Below are 24952 nucleotides of genomic sequence, written 5' to 3'. Positions count from 1 at the left end.
ATTTTCACCTTTAAAATTAGAACTTTTTGCTCCCACCTGAAAAGAACAAACCACAGTCAACCCCACTCGTTATTCACATATTTATATACATATTTACAATTATAAATAATAACAATATATTAAATTATAATTTAAAAAAAATCAACACAGAATCTAATTCCCTTACGGAATTTTCTGTTGAAGAATTTTGTAAATGTACCTTTGGTCCAGGGAGACCAGGAATACCAATGCTTGAGAGACCAGGGTCACCTTTCTCCCCTTTCAGTCCAGGAAATCCTGCAGGCCCAGGCTGCCCTGGACGTCCTGCTATTCCTTGGCTGCCTTTAATCCCTGGGGGACCTGTCCAAAGATAAAATACAAGTTTTATAAATATAAATAAAACTTCTGCAGTGGTTTAGAGAAATCACTCAAATTACAGCAACTGAACTAGAAAGCACTAACAAATTGACTGGCTGGCTTTGAATACCTAATGTGTTTTTATTTTTAAAAAAATCCTAAATTAGCTAAAAATCTCTCATGGCTTTTTGCATGATATTTCTAAGCTTTCTTTTTTTATTCTTAATTTACACAAAACCAAATATCTCGTTGTAGTATTTAGGCACAATTTAATATTAGAATCCTCAGAAACTGGAATTTTTGTTTCAGCAATCTTTCTAAATAACAAAATTCACTTTCTCCTTCCTCTTTTGCTTGTGTCTGATGTCTGCCTTCTGACAGGTGGGTTTACAGTCATCTTTTTTCTGAACTTTCACAGAGTGGAATCAGAGAAACCAGAAAAGTTTGAAAGTTACAAAATGTAGATCATTCTGCTTCTACGTCTGTATCCACTTTAAAATAATATGTATTTACAATATATTTGCTATTTGCATTTTCTGTTTTAATGGGTATTTCCAATTTCTTATGTACTATTTCAACAAGTATGTATGTAGGGCTTTATGTATTCCTCATCTGCATTACCATTTAAATACATTATTAGATACTGCACACAAGCAGATCCACCTTTGTACTATATAAAAGGAAAACATTGGCCAGAATGAAGTAAAATACAAGTACAGAAACTAACCTGGAAGGCCCATCTCTCCCATGGCACCTTTTAACCCTGGAGGTCCTGTTGGTCCTGGCTGCCCAGGAAGCCCCATGTCTCCCTTGGTGCCTAGGAAAGTTGTGGGTTTAGTTAATTAATGGCAATAATTAAAAGTTTCTAACATTCATGCATTCTCATATGAATATGCTTGTCATCTAATTACAAAGGCAATGGATTTGGAGTTGCTTTAGGCCTCATGCTGCTCCTACATGCTTTTCACACCCATTTATAGTGAAATATTAAACATCTTCAGTTTGTTCCAAGACAAGATTTGATCAGGGCAACTTCTTCTTTGTTTTGAAGATTAGTCTAATGAAATGGGTCAAATCTCAGTCCATGACTTAGTAACCATCTGAAACAATTTAGTACTGGTGTGACTTGGTCTCTCAAGAGTTGTTCTGCAGAATGAACGCATTATCTCTTTCTCATTTGCAATAGGTATTCAGTAGCTCCTATTATGGAATTAAATGCGACCTACAATGCTCAACCTAGTTTGAGTCCTGGATGGTTAAAAAATTCCCCAAGCCCAACAAGATATTTAGAGCAAGACCTACATTAGACATAGCAAGAAAAGATTCAAGATGTCAGATAAATTGTTACAGCTACAGGAAGAAGCAGTGCAAAACAGAATTTGTTTTCTTGATCCTTGCAATTCTTTAAAGCAAGGATATGACATCCAGACAGCCTTTGCAATACATTCATTTAGCCATAATGACTAACAATATAAGAAATAAACATATGAAACGGACAAGTCCTGTTGGCAGATCCTGCAGTCATGTTGCTTACTCAAGCAGCAAGCACTTTTCCAGTCATCCTAAAAGCTATCCTAATCTTCAACGGGATCAGCTTAAAACTGCTTTGGGGTCTGTTAGAAGGAAAGAGCTCAAAGCGTGCTGTTTGGATAATGATTTTAAATGTCCCAAAACTGTGCTGCAGCTTTAAGTGTTAATCCCTAGGTTGTGCTTAGATATACCTGGATTAACATCCCAATCCCATGTGATAAAAACGCATGCAAATTTTTACACATCAAAACTGTCCATCTGAGGCCTTGTTTACTTACCTGGCAATCCTGGCACACCTGGTGGGCCACTAAGTCCTGGTGGGCCTGGGTCACCTGGAAGACCTTGATAACCTTTCTGTCCTGATAAACCAGGAATACCTCAAAGGAAAAAGGTACATTTTATTATTATTACTATTACTACTACTGTATGTTTTCTTTTACCTGAAGAGATCAGATGTAGCTGTAGGTGAATAAAAATCCAAATATGGATATAATTCCCCCTAGTTTAAATAAAATCAAATAAAATATAATTCCCCCTAGTTTAGCAAAGAGAAGTATCGCAGAACACAAAATATCGCTTCTGGAAAGTTTAAAAGTACTACAGAAGAGGAGCAATCTATGTAAGTATAGGAAAAAGTAACTTTATGACTAATGCCAATACACTTCATTCAGAAGGGACTGTCTTTTCAGAGGAGCAGGCTCCGTGCTAACCTCTCTATATTCATCCACGTTATTTATATACATGTTTAATTGCATTGCTACACCAGAAGCACTTTGGGACTGATATATTATAAAAATTAATGCAGGTATTTTAGCAGCTTTTTACAAATTCTGTGTGGCTATTATCCCATACAATAACTTTGTGCTGCCCTGTAGGCATAGTTAAATCTGCCCTCTACAGTTCTTACTTAACAGAGGTGGGGGGGGGAGCTAAGTGCCTTAGGATCCTACCTAGGCTTCATAGACATTAATACAATAGATAAATTAGCACAACAATGGCTGGCCCAACATTAGAGAAAGGCATTCTGGTTCTCTCTAGGGTAGAGTATTTTTACTCTTCTCAAGACTACATTAAAGTTCAAAGGAGATGTCAGAACCTTTGGTGGGGGAGGAGGGGAAGCCTACAAGTGAGAGAAAACAGACTTAAGTGAATGAAGAAAACCTTCCAGGCTGCCAGCTTCCCTAGTAGAAACACCCACAGAGATGACATGTAGCTCAGGGGAGGGTAAGCTTACAGAGAAACCCAAAGGGAGAATCTGGAGGTGATGCATGAGCAGAGGACCTGTACAATTCCATCCTACAAGGCAAAGGCCCAAGGGCCTTCCAGACAGCAGGAATGCAACCAGCACAGCAGCCATGACAACTATCTCTTATCACGCTCAGGAATAACACCTAGAAGACTGAATCGTAATCCCACTGAAAGCACCTTAGTACTATTACAATATCACCATATGCCAAATAACAGTAACAGTTAATGAGCAAGGACATGGCAAACTAACCATACAGAATAACCTGGTCATAGAACCACTTAAGAAAAAAGCCTAAAATTAGAGAACCTTAAGCCACCTCTAGATTCTGACTTTATTTTTTTCTGTAAGCAAGAATGAACTGTAGTGGATTCAGTTACAGGTCACTGTTTTCTGTAGAGGACAAACCACCTCCCCAGACCCACATGCAAAGTTCTGTACCTGGAACACCTGGCTCGCCTTTTTCTCCTTTTGCTCCTAGCTGTTTTGGATCAACTTTTCCAGGTGGACCTGGCAGGCCTGCTTCACCTTTGATGCCCTTCTGTCCTACCGGTCCAGGAGGCCCTGGCGGGCCAGGTAATCCATTATTACCTACAGTAGGTACAGACAACAAAAGTGAAAAAAATATAATTCTTAAGATAGGCTAATATATTTGTAATGCTTTTTCTTATATAGGGAGTCATGATTTATTCATGAAGTTGGAATTCACTAAATGATCAGTCAGTTTATGCAAGGTTCTCCACAGCATCTTAAGCCCTGGAACAAAGCCGAGAGAGTGGCCTGCATGAGGAGGTGTGTATGCTGCAGTCTGTCAGCTCTGGCCAGCCCACCTCAGAAGAAGCGGCTGTCTGTATGATCCACATCGAGAGAGCTCCCAGAGCCCCACTACACTGTGCCACTAGCACAGAGGAGTTGCAACAGCTACAGCAGCTTTGGATTCACAGCCTTCTTGTTCTGGGGAGATGAGTGGGTTTTTCTTCTACCACAGTCTTTCAAAATTCATCTCCGACAAGGAGGTTGGGAAAATGTAGATAGAATAGTTTCTCTGTGATATCTGTAGAGTTGATTCTGCATGACTCCATAACCCAAAGCTGCTGATTTTCTTCTTTCTCTGGCTTAAAGCAGACTTTACAACATATTTCAGAAATATTGCCCTACCTCAATGCCATCAATCCAAAGGTAATGTTTTAAAAATAGCTAACATGTCATGACATCAATCAAAAAAAAGAGTGACTCAATGCTATGGCTTAAAACTGCAAAGCAATTCTGAACATCAGCACTGTCAAAAGAAGACAACCTATGCAGATCCCAGTAATGAAGATCTAGATGTTAGTATTACAAAACCTCTTTCCACACAGAACACGGAAAACAGCATTCTGCATTCTCTTCAGGGGCGGACAAAACAAACATTACCTTTCAAGCCAGGCAGGCCATTTCTTCCAGGAGTTCCTGGAGGCCCTGGAGGACCAGGAGCTCCCATGACGCCCATCTCACCTTTGGCACCTAAATGCATTGAATCACCATTGTCATTCTGAACAAAAACTCAAAACCTATCAGTACCTAACATTTACTTCCCTGCATCTCTATGGTATTTATTAACCAGCACATGCATATAAAGCCTGTTTTAAAGGAATTACAAGCACTCAGTTCCTGTATAGGTCTAAATCAGATAAAATGACACTTGAAAAATGTGGCAAATTTTGCAGTTAGGTCCTGGGAAGAAAATTTGCAGTGCACTGTTCTTTATGGTAGAAAGAATATGTATACCTCCAATAAGTTTACTTCCCTGGTTTGAAACATAAATACTTGTTTGAAAGCAAACCTGAATTTATTGAAAGCCAAAAAGACAATTAGGTATACACTATTTCTAGAATCTTTTGTATCATCCCCTCTATCTGAAGACAGAGATTCTCAAAATTCACTTTTGAGATTTCTATTCCAGAAGGTAGAACAGACTATTGTAACTGAATAGTCTAACAGAATAAGGAAGTTAAAACTATGTGTTCGATCCAATTGATAGAATTTGTTTAAAAGAAGTAATTACAAATGCTATTTCTAAATTGTACCAGTGACTAGGAAAAAAAAAAACATTCACAAAATAAATTAGAAAAGTGTCATAACAATGATGATCAAAGTCACGTTTGAAAGTTATGAAACAGAATAACATGGAAAATATTTGAATCAAGTTACAGGAAAGAGTAGAGAGATGACAAGGATTTTAATGCAATTAATTTTTTTATGATTTTTTTTTAAAAGTATGAGATGTAATGGTTACATGTATCCAACTTTAAATGGATAGGATAAACATTGAAGCTCATTAAGGTAGCATGCCCAAGCATAAAGAGCACCCACCTGTAACTACAGTTTGGTCTTTGTCCACAGGTAAAAAATGTGAACTTACCTGGAAATCCAGGTATTCCATCCCGGCCAGGTGGTCCAGGTGAACCCTGAGGCCCTGGGAGACCAGGGGGTCCTGGATATCCTGGGGCTCCACGGTCACCTGGAGGACCAGGAACGTCGAAGCCTGGAGGACCTGGATCCCCTTTCTCCCCTGGAATGCCCTGCAACCCTAGACAACATTGTTAAGACACAATCTTTTAGCAAAAAGTAAGGCAAGGCTGAGATATGTGTGTGTCTGGGCGTAGTACTGTAGGAATAGCTAAGTTTTATCTGCAGTCTGTTCCTAGCACTGATGAAAACCCTGCAATTCTTCTAAAGGCATTTATTTTTTAATGGCTTCCACGTATTAAAAGGCCATGTTCTCCCGAAAAGAAGCATTACTAAAACTTTACCAAGTTGTAGCAAATGCAATTCAAAAAAATCTCAAAAGGAAAACAACAACTCTCTTCAACAACCCTTTAAGTCTGATTAATAAAACAAAAAGCCAAGATTGATCAGACTGGTTTGTATTTTATCATTAAGCACTGAGATTCTTACAAGTATATTTCCATTAATGATTCAATTTTACTACATTCTAAGATAACATCAGCTGAATATTTTTGAAGGACAGCAAAATCCTGCATTGCATTACATTTCCCTGAATGAAAAATATGAATTGTCAAAATACGCTTAGGACTGTTTAATGCTAATGATACCGAGCTTGAGGCACTGCTGAAGCAAGCAGTGCTTGCTTCCCTCCTGTGCACTGTATCAGTGAAGATGCTCACTCTGGAAATGTAGCCGACAAAAAAGGATTATTCTTAAATCTGAAGTTAAGAAAAGGCTTTGGTAAAGAAACCACAGTACCTGGGGAACCTGAGGTTCAAAAACCAACGAGTTAGAGCTCATCAGGAAGTTGAGACAGGTAGCAGTAAGGAGTTGTAGTAGTCGTTAAGTTAGGAAACAAAATAAAGCACATACAGATTAGAACAAAGAAAAAAAATCTACCCTAACGTTGCCAAAATCAGATCTAAGTACAAAGAATACAACATTAATGCAGTTAAGAGAAACCAGACTGCAAGGAAAATTGGAAGTCTTTTCAAAATGCAGCCACCACTGTATGCAGAAACAAGAAACTCAGTGAGATATTTTCAAATATTGATGGTATATTTTAAAAATAAAATTATTTTTCCCTCTCTGCTTTTCTACTATTCTCTTCACAACTGGGGAACAAGGTTTTTCTGAACTGTTTCTTACACAAGACTGTGATTACTGGATACTGGCTTGGACGCCTTCTGAACACCAATGTACACCCTACCAATCAGCTTCTTGTTGATGTGCATCACATTCTGGTAAATTCCTTCAAATAGGGATTTTCAAAAGATGCTTCTTTAAAACACAAAACCCCTCTAAATATTTTTTCCACATTCTTTTAGTTCTATTATGCAAATTTACATTGTTACACCTACAGAGATAGTATATCGCATGTTCCATGCCCTAGCATAGTCTACTGAGATTATGACAACACCATGCCAAAATCTCATAAATTAACTACAAGGCAGTATTACTCTTTAAGTCTGTAACAGTGACCTCTGCAACGGTGACCTCTGCTCGACTGCAGGAACAAGTTTAGGAGTGATGTCACGATGTGCTCTCTGCACACTAAAAAGGCAGATCGAGTTTTCTTGACAGCATAGGCTATAGACTTCCATTTATTTAATGATAAGCATGCTCCCCTTTGGCAGCAGCTTATCACTGCATTAAACTATGCTGTCATGTGCCTGGAACTGCTTACTTTGCAGAGAAAAAAACAGTACCAGAGGATGGATAGGAACCACACATTCTCTGCACTTAAGGGGTCTCTATCAGCAAGTGGGGGAAAAAAAAAAAAAAAAAAAATATATATATATAGCCCAGTAATAGGACAAACTCCGTATCTAGAATGGTAAAGATACTTTTAAAAATAGAAATGACTTCTAGTTGAATTTCTGGTTCTCAAAAATGTAACCATATCATAATTAGAACAATATAGACAACACAATAAATTCTAAAGTAATTTGTTACATATTCAAAAAAAGAAGACTGTTGAGTTACTGCAAACTATTTGAAGTAACGGTGGTGCAGAGAAAAGAAATTCTGAACAGGGAAACCCCTTCAAGAATTTTCCAAATTACCTGAAAAACAGAGCCCCAGCAACTTTACCCTAATGTTGCATAAAGGAACAGAATCAAAACAGCCTAGTAAAACAAACAAGGGATGGGAGATGGTAATGTAAGGCATTCTGCACAGAACAGAGAAATAGCAATGCAAAGGGAAATAACAAGGACTTCTCAAGTGGGACCTTCAACCATGCACTAGATTTCAGAGCCACCATGCTGTTAGTAGCCACAGTGATTAGTCAGTACAGACATGAAGAGCAAAAATATAAGCATTTCAAATCTACCAACTCTAGTACTAATTATGCATTTGTCAAAATTGGTATTTTGAAGAATAAATCGGTGATCACGTGAAATCAAATTCTGGCTAACACCAGAAGAGATGTTACAGGAAGACAAAAGGACATGCATTGGATGAAACATTCAAACCCATACTAATACATCTCATTCCTCACCCCAAATACACACCTGTGTTGCCTTCTGTTTTAGTTCAGCCTCAAGTGCAACCACAGGTTCAGGACAGTATAGTAAGCACAGTACGCCAGGCAGCGGACCCACCTGCTGGCTCCGGGAACCTCTGTGCACATTGTCCAGACCCCTTCTGTCCCTAGCTCTTAATACTGGACACACTCAAGGCTTGCTGGTGCAGTGACCACACCTTCCTTTCCCCACTGGGAACCTTGTGAAAAAATATACTTAAACATGACCCACACTTTATGTATGTGAGTAGAACTCAAACTCCATGGGCCTATTTACTCAAGTGCTTGCCTACATTCAAGTTAAGCACTTTGCTGAATTTCAGCTCACAGTTCATAAAGATCTGAACATGATCAACCAATCCGTGATCCACGCTCTTACAGTTGGCCATGAATTTTTCACCATGCATTGCGAACAATGCCAATCCCAGTGCTGGCATACAAACACATTCAAAAAGTGCAGCTCACAAACACGAAACGTAAACAGTCATACAGGCATGGCAAGAACCAGATGGGTTGTGAAGTGTTTCAGCGGCAGGCATGCTCAAGTTCCCAGAGAACGTTCTCATTGTGGTGACTGCCACACTTTTGCAACATCAGGAGTTGGTGCACAGCAAGCCCATTCACTGAATGAAGGGGAAAAGGAATTTCCCTAAACAAACTTTGTGAATAGAATGATGTGCATGCATGCACATGTACCCTTTGTGCACAGAGATGGAACAAGTTCCTATCTTCATCAGTCAGCAGTCATTTTAGATAAAAGAAATCAAACTCCCTTCAGACACATATTCCTAATTTTCACTATCCTTAGATTCTACTTTGTCAATCTACTTTAAACCTATTAGGACTCATAAAACTTGTTGGTTTTGCAGAAAAGAAGTGTGCGAGGGAATCATGAACTCCAGAACTCAGAGGTTTCTGTAAGAGGAATTCTAAAGCTCTTTTCCAGGTGTGCTTATGGCAAGATGAATGTGTATGACCTCTTTTACTGACAGGCTTTTGTTAAAACAGTATCATGTCACTACTTGGAGAACATTTTCTCCTCTACAAATTAATGAACCAGCTAGTTTTGAATACTCATGCTTTCTTACTTTTCACACTAACTGAGTTAAATTGTGCTTCAGCTTCCATTCAGGGAGAAAAAAAAAAGACAGTGCCTAGCCACATCAGGGAGAACCTGAATTAATCCCTTGATTTTGCATTCACCACGTAAGTAGAGGAAGGACAAACAGCATTGTATAGGGGATTGAGTTTGTCTGCTTTTTTTCCAAACCAGAAATTAATTTTCTAGATAACAATGTAAAAAAGTTATTTAAAAATACCTCTCACCCAGTGAATTTGGAATACAGTTTGGTAAGCTAGATAATTGCTTTGGAATTTAAAAACCATCTTGCTACTTGAAAGCAATGTAATGACAGCACAGTACAAGCAGCTAAAGGCAGCTTTCCTCCTCTTCTGTATCCCCAAAACCTCTGCACTGACATTGTGCTCCCTTCTGTCTTGTCCTGAAGAGTATTGTGATAAACCCCTTCACAGAGATTTTGTCACTATCTGTGCACAGCACTTCCTAGAATTTCTGCTGAGGCTTGAAGTCATCTCCAAAGTGGGCTTTTACACCCTTGAGACCTCTCTAAGTTGTGCAAATGGCAGGGCTGAATGTAGTTCCACTTCTGATTTCAGTAAAAAACACGATGTACCAAGTTTTGCCCACTTGACTGGCAAAACAGCCAAGCTAATAGACATGAGGTCTCTGTCTTTCCTTGCCTGTTTGTTCAGTGGGACCTTCAGTGTCCTGTGTACTTGCTTGGTGTATGCCAGAAATAACCTAAGGGTACAATTCATGCAAGTTTTACCTGGGGGGCCAACAGGACCCGGAGGTCCTGGAGATCCAGGTGGACCTTGACCACCAATGCCGGGGATGCCTGGTGGGCCTGGGAGTCCTGGTGGTCCACTTGGTCCAGGGTCACCTAAAAGAGCACTCTCGTTTAGTTAAATAGTGAACTCCATTCAGAGATACTTGCTTTCAGAAGCAGAGTGCCTGCACGTTGTACTTGAAATCTCATCCTTGCATGCAAACAAATATGGATCTAACACAGGAAAAAACACTCTTCAGAGGCTATTTCTGAAAGCCAGAGATTTGTCCTCACTCTATGTGGAATGCATGCAGTTTACATTTATAGGCTACACAGAGACATGTTACTGCATCATAATCCACATCTAACTCAACAGATGCTCTCCAGCAAACCAGGCATGCTCTGCAGTTCAATACAGACAATGATTAACAGCAGGAATTCGTGAATTGCTAACCCTCTGCATGTTGAAGCACAGCGCATCTAAATGACAATTATTCTATTGAAAAAGTTTTACCCACACGTTAACAGGATTTGTCTTTAGAATACAGGCTTTCAGATACTGACCCACAGATTGGTATTTACTCGCTTGCTTGCTTGTCTTTTGAGAACACAAGTTTCCATTTACACAGGTGTGTCTGATGTGGAAAAATGGACCCTGAAGTAATTGCTCTAAAGTCAGCACTGTTTGTATTTAACTGCCATATGACTCCCCAGATTTTTTTATGTAGAAAAAATCTACATTTTTTCAAGTTCCATAGGGAACAGAAAAGGGGAGAGTTCTCCATACCTTTGGGCCCTGGAGTTCCATCAAAACCTGCCCGTCCTGGGAGACCAGGGTTTCCTGGGAAGCCAGGGTCACCCTTAGGTCCTTGAACTCCTTTTGTGCCTGGTGGTCCAGGGGGTCCAGGGGGTCCTGGAACTCCAAATCCACGATCCCCCTGTAACAAATTAACAAATTTTTTTAAAAGGGTTTTTTCTAAGTTTAGCCTCCCCTAAAAATGTTAAAGGAACAAAGAAAAAATGCCCACCATCTTAGAGTTCAATTTCTTTTTTCCTACCCTCACTCAAACCTCAAGTAGAGAATGTGACTTCCCCACCATCAAAAGCTGACAACAAGAGGTGAAATCCTCCCCACCAAATTCCCACTGCCACAGAAGAACCTCTAAGAAAGTGAGTTTTTGTATTAAACAAGCAAACACAGACCTTCTGTCCTGGGAAACCAGGTGGACCAGGAGGTCCATCTAGACCAGGGCGACCCGGTGTTCCTGGAGCTCCGGGAGGGCCTGGAGTCCCTGGGAAACCTACACAAGACATGGAGGTTAGGGCAGCAGAAAGGACACCAGAAAGCATTAGAACAACACTTCCAGAAGTGCTTAGGGCCCATGAAAAGTAATCTCTGAAAAGAGGTTCTATGCTAGCTGAAGCATACTTGAGGGGTACTCATTTGGCTGAGATAACTTTTGAGTACACAGTCTTTGCCACAGAGGATCTCTGGGACTCCTCTCAGAGGAGGGCAACTCCCCATGCTGTGTGCTCTAACAAAAAATATGAACAGTTCACATCCGAAACATCTTGAGGCAGCATTCGGAGATCATTTATTAATTCAAGCTCAAACATTCATCATTTCCCAAAGTTTTACCCATTTACTTCTGTGCCCTTGGTTTACTGAAAAATGTAAGTTCAGTGAACAGAGGAATAAGAGCTCAGCAGGTTTTTTCCTGATACTTCTGAAACTATTATGAAGATGTATAAAATCAAGACAAACGTTTTTTAAAGGATTCCAGAGACAGAAATCAACTCACTAGGAAAAAAGCAAAGAGACACAACTGTCTACGTTCCCTCTTCCAGCCAGTACAATACAGTAACATGGTTGTAAACATACCTTTTGGGCCTGGTGGACCTGGTAGTCCAATGCCAGGAATACCTGGCTCTCCCTTTGCACCTGGGATGCCTGGTAAGCCGCGCTGACCTGGCTGACCAGGATCTCCTGTAAAAAGAAGAAAATCAACATAGTTGTCAAGAATCAGTCAGAATAAAAAGCTCTTGGAATTCCCTGGGTATCTAGTTGCTGCTTTACCTGGAAGACCTGGGTCACCATTTCTTCCTGGAGGACCAGGGGGGCCAGGAACTCCTGGCTCTGTAATAGTCTGGCCAGGGTCACCTTTTGGACCTAAAACCAAAAACAAGAAATATGTATCATTCAGTAGGAGTTTCTTTTCTGTTTTTCTGTGAGCAGAAAAAGATGCTAGCCACATCCCAAGCTTACAAAGAACATAAACACCAGCAACACTTTACCCTATAGGCTATCTGCCTCTGAGCCGCATACAGCACTTACAGGCTTAGAAGCATTGTTTAATGTTAAGACAGTTTTCTTGAAATGTTATTTTTTTCTAGCTTTCTCCTAGGTACCACCATGCGGATAGTATTTTCCATAGCTGACACTAGCACAACTTGATTGGGATCCGTGTAGTGGACAAGAAAGTAACAAAAGCAAACTTGTTCAAAGCAAACCCTTGTTTTCAAAACCTGTTGTAGTTGCAGTATTATTAAGCATAAGCCAGATGGTAGTTACAATGCATTTCCACTATAGTCAGTGGAGAAGGAGGAGCTTCTCTAGAGGTCACAGCAGAAGGGTGAGTAACATATAGTTACATAGCACAAATTCTGCTCACTTTGCGATTCTGTGATGACCTTCAATAAGGGAGCTTATAAATACCAGGTCTTACAACGCCTTTGGGAAAAACTTAAAAGCAGCATTATGTTCTGACAACTATCCGGAGCAAAAGGACAAAACTTGATTTTACAGCTTTTGTTCTATAGCACACAGAGACCAACTCACCAGGAACTCCAGGAGGCCCTGGACGGCCTGATACACCTTGGATGCCTTTTTCACCAGGTGAACCTTGTGGACCAAAACCAGGAGGTCCAGGAAGTCCTTTGTCTCCAGGAAGACCTGGTATTCCTGGATCACCTGGAATACCCATCTCTCCTTTGAATGCAACACTGCCCTGAAAAAAGGAAGAGCAGAATGGGAAAGAGCAACATGTATTTACTAGCAAAGGACTAAAGTGTTTCATTGCTTCTGTTTTGAAACTCTTTGGCAGTTTCCATCCTTCTAGGTCTCAAGGCCATTAGCTGCCTACATCTTACTAACATGGTAGAGATAAGGGCTAAACCTGGCTACTTAATTCTTCACACTGAATAGGTAAAATGTAGACAATGGCAGAAAGGACCATCTGACACTACCCCAGAGAAGTCTCAGCTTATTTTTAGGGGCATTGAGAGATTCAGGGAGTACCTCTCTATGTCATCACTAGATTGACACCTACTGAAGACATTTAGTGTGTTAGTCACATTCAGAAAAAAGCACATTTGCCAGTCCTCTTATCAGCACTATGTCAAATACATCTAGGTCTTCCCAAAACATCTGTCCAATCAAAGACAGCATAAAATGGAACTCACAGGTTCCCCTTTAGGCCCAGGTAGACCTGGCAGTCCATCTCGTCCAGGAGTGCCATCTATGCCAGGAAGACCCGGAGGTCCTGGGAAGCCAGGGTCCCCTTTGTCACCTTTCATTCTTGGTGAAGTCAGGACATCCCCTGGGTCTCCTTTAGGACCAGGTCTCCCAGGAGCACCTGGGGACCCTGGAAATCCCTGAGGGGGAAGGAAAAAAAAAGAAAAAAAAAAAAAGGCATTTCAGTTTTTCTTTCAGTCCCTCTCTGAGTTTATAAGATATAGATACAAGATATATTTTTATATATATAATTTATTATTTATTTATTATTATATATATTTATAAGATATAAGAATTATGCATTCAAGCTAGTTATGGACAAAAAAGAAGTGTTAAACAAGAATTCATATCTGCTGTGCACGTATCTACCAAAAATGCAAGACAAATGAGACACTATTTTCCCACTAGAACATAACACTACCACTTACTGGTGGCCCTACAAGGCCAGTTAATCCAGGAAGCCCCTTTTCACCTTTTGGTCCAGGAAAACCAGGAGAACCTGAGTAGTGCAGAAACACATAAAAGCAAAACATAAAATTGTAGAAGCTATAAATATCAAGCATGCTGTTTGCATAAGATAATAGCTAAGTTGTTTTAAAACCAGGCAAGGTTTAGTCCGTTGTTTTTTTTTTTTTTTTTTTTTTTGAGAGCTTGATTTTATTTGAGCAGAACAAAATTTGCAAATCTAAGTTAAATCAGGAGTGTCAAAAAATGTCACACTTTTTAAAAGCTCCAGCTCCTCTATCATTTCAGTAATAGCAAGTAGTAAAAGTTAATTTCTCTCTTTCAGTTAAATCTATAGCAGAACATAAACCTTCAATATGCAGAATGCTTGCAAGTCTGTCTTTGATAATTTTTGTTTTGAAAGACTAGATTTAAAAAAAATGAGTGATTGTTTTGCACATATCCAGCCTGTTTCTTCCTAATACTCCACAATTGTGCAAAAAGGACATGTACCAACTATATACTGGAGCCAGCAACTGTGCATCTGAATTTTTAAACAATACACAGATATATCATTAGCATTATACACAGATACAAAAATGACTTTATGGAATACATTAAGCAAAATAGTGAAGACTACAGCCTTACCTGGACTACCTGGAGGTCCTGGTGGTCCTCTCTCCCCAGGAGGCCCAGTTACTCCAGTTCCTATGCAATTGAAGCATGTGTCTCCTTGATCACCTAAAAAGATTTGCATTGAAAAAGCATACTTGAGCACAACAGCAATTGTTTTCCTTCTACTGATCTATAATACCAAGTCTAAAATGACTATTTTATGTAATTATATGATCACATCAATATTAGAAGGTTTCCCCCATGAAAGCCAAACTGAAGCTTTTTGGTTGCTAGGAGTCAGACAACCAATATCAGATATGATTAGAATTTATTTAGGATAGTGCAAAAGAAATGAAAACAAAAAAAATGCTTTCAGTAATAAAAAATAAAACTGGACTTTTTTTCCTCAGCAAAAGAGTCCTCTTCTAAAGCAGGTACTTGACACTTCAAAACTACAACTCTAAAACACATACATCAAAATCCCAAACTTTAATTAAACTCCAAGAGTGCAAAATAAATACTGGGAATGTTTCATTGATCTGACAATAGGCTAAACTTATTTCATTTAAAAAAAAAAAAAAGGAATAGAATGGTTTCAGGAAGGTTAGGACTTTCCTTCACACACAGACTTTTCTGACATTTGTCAATCTAGTATTTAAGCACTTCATTTAGGTTAATTAATTAATCCTTACAATCTCCATGAGAAAAAAGACTTCTGTCTGAAAGGAGTACAAAATTAAGTGAGATGCCCAAAGTCATCTAGGATGTCCATGGTTGAGCTAGGAAAAGATTCTCACTTACCTATATCAGCATCCTCATTGCAAGGTTGTCTTTTTGGAAACAAGGACACACATTAAAGACGTCTTTCTTTTGTTTACCAAACAAACAAACTCATTGTAGATTGACCAACTCAAATTAGGAATCTTGCATTTATAATTTCAATGTTGCTTTCCATAAAAAATGTCAAATTTATTCATGAAGTAAATATAAAGCTTCTTCACGTAGAGTTGGCAACTGCTGCTACAAAGCACTTTGTTTCTATCTACCTGGGAGGTACACATAAACCTGAAGCTCCATTTTACTTTAATCATGATCCATGCTAGGCCCTAGCATTGGTTGTACCCTCAGTCACTTCGAGATTCCTGTGCTTTAACACTAGATGAGGGACTATTCTATGCCCAAACAAAACAGCTTTCTTACTCAGAAACAGAAAATACCTGCACTCAACCCTACTGGGAAGAGACACTGTTTATCCTTATTTAATGCAGGCTTTACATTGTTTAAAGAAGTTTTAACAAAAAGAGAAAAAACAAGATAGCCATGACACTGCACCTTTTTGGCCTCGCTCCCCCGTAAAGCCTTGCTGTCCTGGAATTCCTGGAGGACCTGGTGGCCCCTGCTCACATAACCCTTCACCTAAGGAGAATTGGGAGAGGTTTCATGATCAATTTGTGCTAGACTGACAGCAGCACCGAATACATGTATTCAGTACAAAAATATACTTCCTAGTATTTGTGTGGATATTCTAATATACCCACACAATCACAGACCAGACATTTTGGCAATTCAGACAGAGGATTGCTAACGAAAACCCACCAATGTAATCCAAACTTAAAAGGAAACAGTCAGTGATGTTACACTGACTGTTAATTAATCAGCAGTTCTCCTTTACAACCTCAACTATCTCCCACTACTTCCCACAGCCTACGCAATTCCACCTCTACGCTACATTCTGCTATTCAGCCTCATATCATAAAAGCAAGTGTATGAAATATCATCAGTGAGCGGACTTAAGATCCCAATGCCATCTAGATACTAAATTCCTCCCTGAACCATGTTAGCCCCACTCCACTACAGCTTTCCAGTTCTCATATTCCATCTCCTATTCCCTACTTCCCATATACCAAAAAGGAGCTAAGAGCCTTCATACAAAGTGTCCATTCCAAAGCTAATTTTGTGCGGTCGACACACTAGAATATTTATGAAATGAAACTGGAATTCTGTGAAAAATTACTCCTTTGACTCTCCTGGTATCACAACTCTTACTAGGGCATAGTCCCTCCAAGCATTTATTATATCATATCATGAAAGCTAAATTTACTCAAGACAGTGTCAAACTGGTTACCTCCTGCTTTATGCATAAATTTTAATGTAACTTTCACTAGTTGGATTAAATAGGATGTAACATAAATTGGAAAAATACTTCATTTTGTACATCTGGGTCAAATCTGCTTGGCCCTGGAGGACTGTCATTATCATGTGAGTTAGCACAAAGGTCCCTCAACTTTGACAAGATTTCTTCTCCAGTCTAGCTGAATCTCACAGGTAAGTCACAGCAGGGCTCACTTGAGGTCTATGTGGGTATCACTTACCAGGAGGAACAGATGGTGCAGGTGGCCCTGGGGGACCTGGTGGTCCTGGAGGTCCTCGTGGTCCATCAAGTCCTGGTTGCCCAGGAATAGAAACACCAGGTAAACCTGGATCTCCCTTCTGTCCTCTCTCACCAGGTAAGCCAGGTGGGCCAGGTGGTCCAACAGTAGTGATGCCTAAGATGGGAAGAACTTAGTTCCTTGATAGCTCAAAGGTTTAAATCACTTTTTCACAAGGATGCCAATGATATATGAAGAATAACATGCTACAGATAAGACTGTGTATTTCCATCTAAGTACTCCATAACATTTCTGTTATGGAATCAAACTACGCGTTGATGTGCAGTGTTTGATATATGCACTTTTGCATTTTCGGAGATTTTTTTTTGAAAAATTGACCTGAGACTCAACAACTAAATTTATGAAGGAAAAAAAAAAACAAAACAGGACTAATGAAAGGAATTACTGATGGAAAAAAGAACATTCACAAGCTGTAACATTGGAATCATAACGTTCTTCTCTGTGCATGTATAAGGCAAATACAGGTGTCACCGCTCACTCCCATTGTAGACTCAAATCATCTCCTTTAGTACTGGCCAATGTACAGCAGAGACTAGGTTTGATGGCCAGGTGCCAGACTTCTGGTACACAATACTTTCTCTGTGTAATGCAATGGATAATGTATGTTATAGGCAAGTGATATGAGATGAATTACCCCTAAGACCATTAAGCTAGTATGTGTCTGACAGCCTTGATGATTAGCATCCTCTGTACACCACAGCAGGGGCAATGAGTGTTCAGAAATCCTTGTATTATCCCCATAAGCTAAGGGCCACCCTTCAAGCTCAAAGGTAGCTCTAAATAGTTCTGCTTTCACTTTCTACACAGTCCATCTGTCAAAAGGAGTGTGAAAAGACTGTGAAGCTAAATATCCATCCATGTATTTGAGTGTACAACTTATTTTAATGCTTGTACTCCTACCTGGAGAACCTGGCAAGCCAGGTGGGCCCGGCCTACCAGAGAATCCACGCTCCCCTTTGGCTCCTGGAAGTCCTGGCAATCCTTTGCTACCTTTTGGTCCCACTGTTGCATCAATGCCTGGTCTTGAAATGACCTGTAAACGTTTCATGTTCATGTGAAACAACTTGCCAAGAAAAAAGTCACTGAACAGTAAAGAGATGTGAGGGAGGAGAAGTTCAACATACTTCGAACCTTATACAAATGACAGGATGCTTTTCCCGCTCCACTGAATTACCAGGTAAAATTCCAGTAAAGCGCACTCCCCAATAGGAAGCACTTTTACTGACAAGCCAACATGGTTAGAAAAGACTTCAGAGAAGCTGACTGAATTTCTGCTGGCCTGAGGTTATTGTCTAGCCTTGTGTTTGTAACCTAGCAAATCCTAGAGCACAGAATCTATCTTGAAAGAAGGAAACAATCATTTCTATTAGTGAATATATGAAATCTTTACTGGTTCCATTATTGTTCTACCTGGAGATGGGACTAACGGTCACCCAAGAACTATGATGAAACAACACTGTCAACCAAATGCAGAAAGAAAAGCATCAGCAACTTACAATTCCAGGAGGACCAGGGGGACCGATGTCACCTTTTTCACCCTACCAATGAAATTAAGAGCATTTTTTATACTGCGCATTGGTACACAAGAAAATTGCAAATATTCCCCAACACTGTAATAGCATAGGCAATTCAATTACTCCTCAGCCAGAACTGAACTCAGCGATGGCAGATTTTCAAGCTACTATAGCAATAATGACAAAAAACCTGGCATACCTTTTCACCATCTCTTCCTGGAGCACCATTTATTCCAGGCCCACCAGGTAAACCCTTCAAGAAAAGAGAAAGATAATCACACCCAGATCTTCTCCATATCAGAAGAAAAGCTTATAAGGAGTCTGCTTAGATTAGAAATGTATGAGTTACTCACATCCCTACCAGGCTGACCAGGTTCTCCATCTTTGCCAGGCTTTCCCTTCAAAGACATAAACACACATTGAAATAAAATGCTTCAGTGGTGAAGAATTCTTATGGAAATTGTTATTTATTTCTCATTTTTCAATAAACCAAATTTTCTCTAGAATCCAGTCCTTGTGACAAATATGTTAAAGACATCAACTCAGTATAATCAACGGAGTTATCTAAACTGAGGTTTTCATGTTGAAAACCAGAGCTCAAAACCATGACAAGTCTCAAAGAAATTTTGTGTGAATACAGCACAAAATTATCTCCAGTTAACTATTGCTGATTCACTGTGTTTAACAACCCCATTTATTTTAACATTAGAGAAATCCTTTATTTGGAAAACAGATCCTAACTCCCTAAACACTAGAACATTACATTTAATTAGGAAATTAATATAATGTGACCAGTGAAATGAAATACAAACATTTCTGTGTTTGAATTTTAACTCTCCTTTAAACCAAATGCCATTTCTTGAAGAATAGTATCAACAAAAATACAAAGCGCAGTTCTGCTCAAAAAAGTGACTTCTAAAAACCATATATTCTTGCTGAACAGATTTGCTATTGCTGCAACAAAAGCAGTGCAAGCTCCACTTTTTTCCAGACCATTCACTGCGTAAGACAAATAGAACTCTATTGTTAGCATTACAGAAGCAGTATGTATGGGGGACACCTGCTGGAACATAACTAGAACAGGTGATTAAGTTTCACCACAGTGCCAAGATCAACTCTCAGTCATTGAGAAGTTGATAATAAGACCTGACAGATAAAGTCTATTGGAGTATAATGTGATTTGTGAATTCTTTATTATTAGTGATGAGTTCTGATTCTCAAAAATGAGGTTATAAGATTTCCTGTGAATTTGTGGAACTACCTGTTTGATTACATATACTGGCATTTTTATATCTGAAATGGGTTTGAGCCACACAGAATCATATGGAGCCCCAAAAGGCAGTTTTAGAGTAACTTAAACTGCACTTTAAGTATGCAACATGCCCAAATTCAGCGTAATTTAAAAAAAAAAAAAAAATTGGTAAACAAGCTTTCGGCAATAGGCATCTGCCATATATCCCCTCAGGACTTTTATCCTTTCAGATCTTTGCAAAGTTATGTGGTTCTCATTTACTTTTGCAGAGAGAAGCAACTTGGAAAATACAATTAAAAAATAACTCAAAATATAATGAGAATTTTGGCTTTGTAAATCTGCCTCATTTATTATGTTCCTTAAAGAAGGCAAATCAGAGCCCTCCTATAAATCTCAGCAACTAAGAAGGATTTTATCTAGAATACCAAACATTTGTTTCCATTGTATTTATTTCCTATGGAAACTGGAAAACCTACATGTTTCTAAGCAGTGTTTATATATTGTCCAATTAAGCTGAGCAAGTCTTGTGTTTTGGTGTTCAAAGGTGTCCATTATGTTGATGAAACTATGGGTTCAGTAGCTGTGAAAGTGAAAACACGGAATGTTTGAGCTGGTAGCAACTTGACTTTTCTTTGCTGGTCCAGCCCATGTTATTTTCATCCTATTTCTTAGCACTTCTGTGATCTTCCTCAGCTTTTCTGAGTTGTGATATCCAAGTAAATTTAAATTCCAGGATGGATTTGAGTCTAGACAGGAACAAAGTGACTTATGCTATCCCTAGATGCAGCTATCCTGACTCGTCCCCTCCCCAGATAGCACATAAAATGAAATAGTCTCTTGGGAAATAACAAATGGACTTTTGATCTTAATGCAGTGTTCAGAGACTTGGTTTTGTGACTCACCTCACAAGTAAACCCACTGAGAATGAGTTTACATAGAACAGCTTAAATATATACCAATCTCATGCTGCTTGGCAATGCAGTACATAGCAAACTGAAAGAAGACCCTCTCTAAAAGGAAAGGGAAAACTGCTGCTTCAGTCAAGCAGCCCAACAACTTTGAAGAAGATTTCCACATGTAACTAGATAACATCATTCAAATTATTTTCTCCTGCCCCCAAAACCAAGATCTACATGTAGATAATCCTATCGGAAAGCACCAAGAGATCCATAGCTAGAAGCACTTTCATGAATCAGATGCGTCATCTACTAGTTTGCCAGGTTATGGAAAAAAAAAAGAAATCTCTTACCCAGAGGCTGATGGCCCCACCTGAATTCAACATTTGCTCAATTCTCAAAGATAACACTGATTGGAAAGATAGATGTTTGGTTAAACAGACTACTTACTCTTTTGCCTGGTTCTCCTTGCTCACCTTTTTCACCTTTTACGCCACCGGGAAGACCCTGGACACACAAACATCATCTTAAACTGAGCCCACAAGTCAGAGTAGAATGAATTTACAGTTCATACAGATGCAACAAAAAAAGAACTAAAAGAGGACTACTCACAGGAGGGCCTTGTGGCCCAGGAAGTCCTGGTGGGCCTGGATCACCTGGAATACCCTGTCAAGCATGGGGAAAGAAAAAGAGGATTAAAGCCTCCATCACTCCCTAGTAGCTCAGTTGATTGTTTTTTTTACATAGAATCTTTTTTTTGCTGTCATTTAGACTTCCAAGTACTTTGAACAGTAAAGGATCATATTTATTCTTTCTTTGTGTGGAACTTCAAGTGCATCTATAAATTTTATTAACTGCTCATCCTGTTTATTTAGATGATTCACTCCACTAAGACACAACTGCCTCCTGCGTGCACTGCAGCTGGTTTGGTGGCCTGCAGCTGCTATACAATAATAAAAAGAAGGAAGAAAAAAAGGAAAAAAAGAAAGAACAAATGCCAGATCCTGCTGAAATTACAGGAGCAACAGCCATTAGGTGACTGGCAATTGCTGAAGTTGTGAGGCCATCAGGATCAATAGCATGTTCATCAGAAAAGTGTCACAGGATCACTGTGTTAAAAAGTTAGAGTTTCTATTTTGTCTTATTACACCTTTGTACAAGTTCTTAAATCTCTTCACCATTAACCTAAAAATAAGTTACAGGCTATTGAACCCACAAAAGGTTTCTATGCAGAGTTTCTGTTATTTGCTTGGAGGCCTCCCAGACTTCTACAAGCCCATCTTATATGCTTGATTTTTCAGTCAGAGATCATAGGTGGAGGTACACATCAGAACTTCATGTGTATTTCACAAAAAAATAAGCGTAACGTTGAAATTTTTTACTGATTGTGTACTACCAAGCATACCCTTTGTTGAAATAAAACCAAATTTTTAAACTTTGAAATCATTGTTAATGTTGGTCAAAGGCAATGCACTCAGACTGTGTTTGTAAGTCCTAGTGCTTTAAAAGGAATGTAGTTAGAATGCTTTTATTTTGTACATTTATATGACTTAATGCCAGTATAATTAGTCCTTCAGAGATCCCTGATGACAGAGGCAAATTACTCTGACCCCAATAAAGCCAGATGAATTTTTGCTTCAACTACAGTGTGGTCAAAATGTCACCTTGTGTTTTCTTAGAACTATAAAGACACACAGTGCTGCTCTTTACCTTCTGTCCTACTGTCTGGTAAAACAGAGGCAAAACTAGAGACTGAGACCTTTCTAGGATGACTGTGCATTGCAAATGTACACCAGTGGATAGCTCTAAGTAATGCCTTAGAGGTCCCTACTGTTCTTCCAAAAGGGAGGGTAACAAATGCTTTTGATCAAGATGAAGGGCAGAATTGTCCTACATCCCACCAAAATAAAATACTGCTTCATACCAAAGCGTTATTCTCTGACACATTTCCCAAGATGAAGAGGTGGAAAGGAAACTAATAGTTTAAAACTCAGTTACCACGGTGACATTTGCAAAATAACCAGAGCATAAAAACAGTCACTCACCACTCTTGCCTCAAAATATCTACCTCAACTCTTCTATTACTCAGGGTGGTATCTGAGAATACCACAAAAACTTCGAAGAAAGTGTGAAATCCAGGCACTCATGATCCTGCTGGTGCTGCTCAGAGTGTCTATGACTGGCACCCAGAATCAAACGGTACTGTGAAACATTCCCCAGTGAAGAAGAAACGAAAAAATATAACTTGAAAAAAGGCAACTCTCCCAATGACTTTTTGGCATTTATGGGTGGGGAAGGATCCATACAAATCAAACCAACGGTTCGAGCTTACTGTCATAATATGGCTTGATATTTACTTTTGAGAGGCCAGAAACAGGAAAAGCACTGTATTCAGACCACAAGTAAGAAAGATCTCGGGGTATCACTAATGAAAAAAAAAAAAGGAGGGGGAGGGGAGGGAAGGAAAAAAAAAAAAAAGAAATTGAGTTAAAATTTTTGAAAGACTTATTCACAATGGATGACACAGCTGGCTGATTAATGGGAATCTGAATCCCCAGACAGCTTTGAAATTCGCAGTCTGGGTGTTCCAAGGAATGAGAATATTTTAACTGCTTTTACTGTTACTACGAAGTTCCTTTAAGGGAGTTTCTTAAGAATAGTTATTTTACTAAGGGAAGTAACTGAGCTAATATGACTGGCATGCCTTCTATTAAATGAAAAGTACTCAGGCCTGAAATATTCAGTACTTTGAGAAAAATAATAGAACCTCTGCAGTAAGCAGGATGTCAGTATATATGAGCCAAACCAATAGAGGCTGCAGCTTGATCACATGCTCATTGTAGATGGATATAGTTTCCCACTCACCTGATCTCCTTTCTGAAACTCAATGTCATTTGGTCTCTTCTGTTCTCCAATTTGTCCTGGTGGCCCTGGAGGTCCCTGAAGACCTTGTTCACCCTAAAGTGCAAGAAGATGGCAGTTTGTTACAGGCAATACAAGCCAAAATAGCATGCATAAATATTTTGAAAGAAATAAGCAAAAATATTATCATGATCACCTACTCACTTTTTCACCTTTGGGTCCTTGGAAGTTCAAACCCATATTACCCTGCAAAAAGTATAACTCATCAGCCCTTAAATGTCACAAACGAACAGAAAGAAAAACAAAACAGTCCACCACCACCATCAATGAGGGAAAGAAAATACCTTAGGTCCTGGCAGCCCTGGTGGACCAGGAGGTCCCTATTAAAAAAGGAAACCAAAACAAAGTCACTTCCAAGCACTCTACATGGCCCCTTGTGGAAAACAAAAAAGAACAATGTTGCTACTTCGACTCCTGTGCATTATACTCATGTTGACAAGGCACCTTGCTTTCCTCCGAGAGCTCTTCCTCATGCTCTTTAGCTTCACAAATATGTGAGAAACTAGTTCTTCCATTAAGTGCGAATGTCAAATAAAATTAAACAGTCAGGTATTAAACATTAAGGAAAGAATCATTCTGGTCTAAATAAGCTAAATCTTGTCCCTCAGGTTTCACACAAATAAGGAGCCTGCACAAAGATTCAGCACAATTTAAAGCAAAAAGAAGTCTGGGAACAGGCTGTTTCAAATGTATCACATTTAAATGTGCACAGTAGCAGCTCCAGGGTGAACTGAATGCATGGTTGCTGTTGTCTTCATACCAAGTCTTTACTACCAAGATCTCTGCAATTTACTGACCTGCCTCTGAGAATATGAAACAAAGAAGTAACTGCCCCATTTAACACTATATGGGTAACAGGTTAAAGAAACTTACCGTCAAACCTGGGGGCCCTGGAGGGCCAACTGGACCTGGTATTCCCATGGAGCCAGGTGGGCCCTGTTGAGAAAGTGGAGGATGCTATGAGAGAGGCACCTTTTTATGAAAAAAAACAGCGAGACCTTCAAGGTCAAAAAAACCCAACAGCTGGCACCCCATACACGTCAAATCAAAGTAGCTGACCACTAACCTACCAATCTGTCCTTGTGGAAAGGCCTAAAGGAGTGTACATCATGTTAGGAGTGTTCTGCTCTGAACATCAATATCTCTCTTTGGCTTGGATAAGGGAATGCTTTTTTGTTTGTTTTGAACTACTTTTGCGCTTTCTTTCTCTTCATGCACTGAGAGAGAACAACAAAACACTTTGTATTTGTGATTCTTCCCAGCCAGAAACAGACAATAGGGAAGCACAGATCAGAGGAACAGAAATGCTAACAGGCTCAGTCTGGTCAGAATAGCCTGGGGCTTGCCTCTCTGTACCAGGAAATGGGAG

The 24952-nt window shown here is 39.3% G+C and overlaps 1 protein-coding gene across 6 annotated transcripts in view; it reads right to left on the bottom strand.

The window, feature by feature from the left end:
* Positions 1 to 24952, bottom strand: part of COL4A5 (collagen type IV alpha 5 chain) — an 88677-nt gene that overhangs the window by 20901 nt on the left and 42824 nt on the right. For 4 of the 6 annotated variants that reach the window (XM_029996545.2, XM_029996540.1, XM_029996542.2 and 1 more), the window contains exons 10-37: positions 24457 to 24519; positions 23868 to 23903; positions 23728 to 23769; positions 23527 to 23619; positions 21274 to 21327; positions 21112 to 21168; positions 18867 to 18911; positions 18713 to 18766; positions 18496 to 18537; positions 17900 to 18032; positions 16922 to 17095; positions 15882 to 15965; positions 14583 to 14675; positions 13919 to 13989; positions 13439 to 13630; positions 12816 to 12984; positions 12054 to 12146; positions 11859 to 11963; positions 11180 to 11277; positions 10764 to 10914; positions 9977 to 10090; positions 6359 to 6367; positions 5514 to 5681; positions 4526 to 4615; positions 3554 to 3703; positions 2145 to 2243; positions 1064 to 1153; positions 200 to 339 (exon numbers count right to left, since the gene is read on the bottom strand). In XM_029996545.2, the coding sequence (XP_029852405.1) occupies positions 200 to 339; positions 1064 to 1153; positions 2145 to 2243; positions 3554 to 3703; positions 4526 to 4615; positions 5514 to 5681; positions 6359 to 6367; positions 9977 to 10090; positions 10764 to 10914; positions 11180 to 11277; positions 11859 to 11963; positions 12054 to 12146; positions 12816 to 12984; positions 13439 to 13630; positions 13919 to 13989; positions 14583 to 14675; positions 15882 to 15965; positions 16922 to 17095; positions 17900 to 18032; positions 18496 to 18537; positions 18713 to 18766; positions 18867 to 18911; positions 21112 to 21168; positions 21274 to 21327; positions 23527 to 23619; positions 23728 to 23769; positions 23868 to 23903; positions 24457 to 24519 (2709 nt within the window). The remainder of the gene's footprint in view (positions 1 to 199; positions 340 to 1063; positions 1154 to 2144; positions 2244 to 3553; positions 3704 to 4525; positions 4616 to 5513; positions 5682 to 6358; positions 6368 to 9976; positions 10091 to 10763; positions 10915 to 11179; positions 11278 to 11858; positions 11964 to 12053; positions 12147 to 12815; positions 12985 to 13438; positions 13631 to 13918; positions 13990 to 14582; positions 14676 to 15881; positions 15966 to 16921; positions 17096 to 17899; positions 18033 to 18495; positions 18538 to 18712; positions 18767 to 18866; positions 18912 to 21111; positions 21169 to 21273; positions 21328 to 23526; positions 23620 to 23727; positions 23770 to 23867; positions 23904 to 24456; positions 24520 to 24952) is intronic. The other 2 variants (XM_029996541.2, XM_029996544.2) reach the window with 1 other exon arrangement.

Source organism: Aquila chrysaetos, chromosome 21 (assembly GCF_900496995.4).
Source record: "Aquila chrysaetos chrysaetos chromosome 21, bAquChr1.4, whole genome shotgun sequence".
In the NCBI taxonomy this organism is placed as follows: domain Eukaryota; kingdom Metazoa; phylum Chordata; class Aves; order Accipitriformes; family Accipitridae; genus Aquila; species Aquila chrysaetos.
Note: the sequence above shows the minus strand (reverse complement) of the source record. Positions and strands in the feature narration are given on the sequence as shown.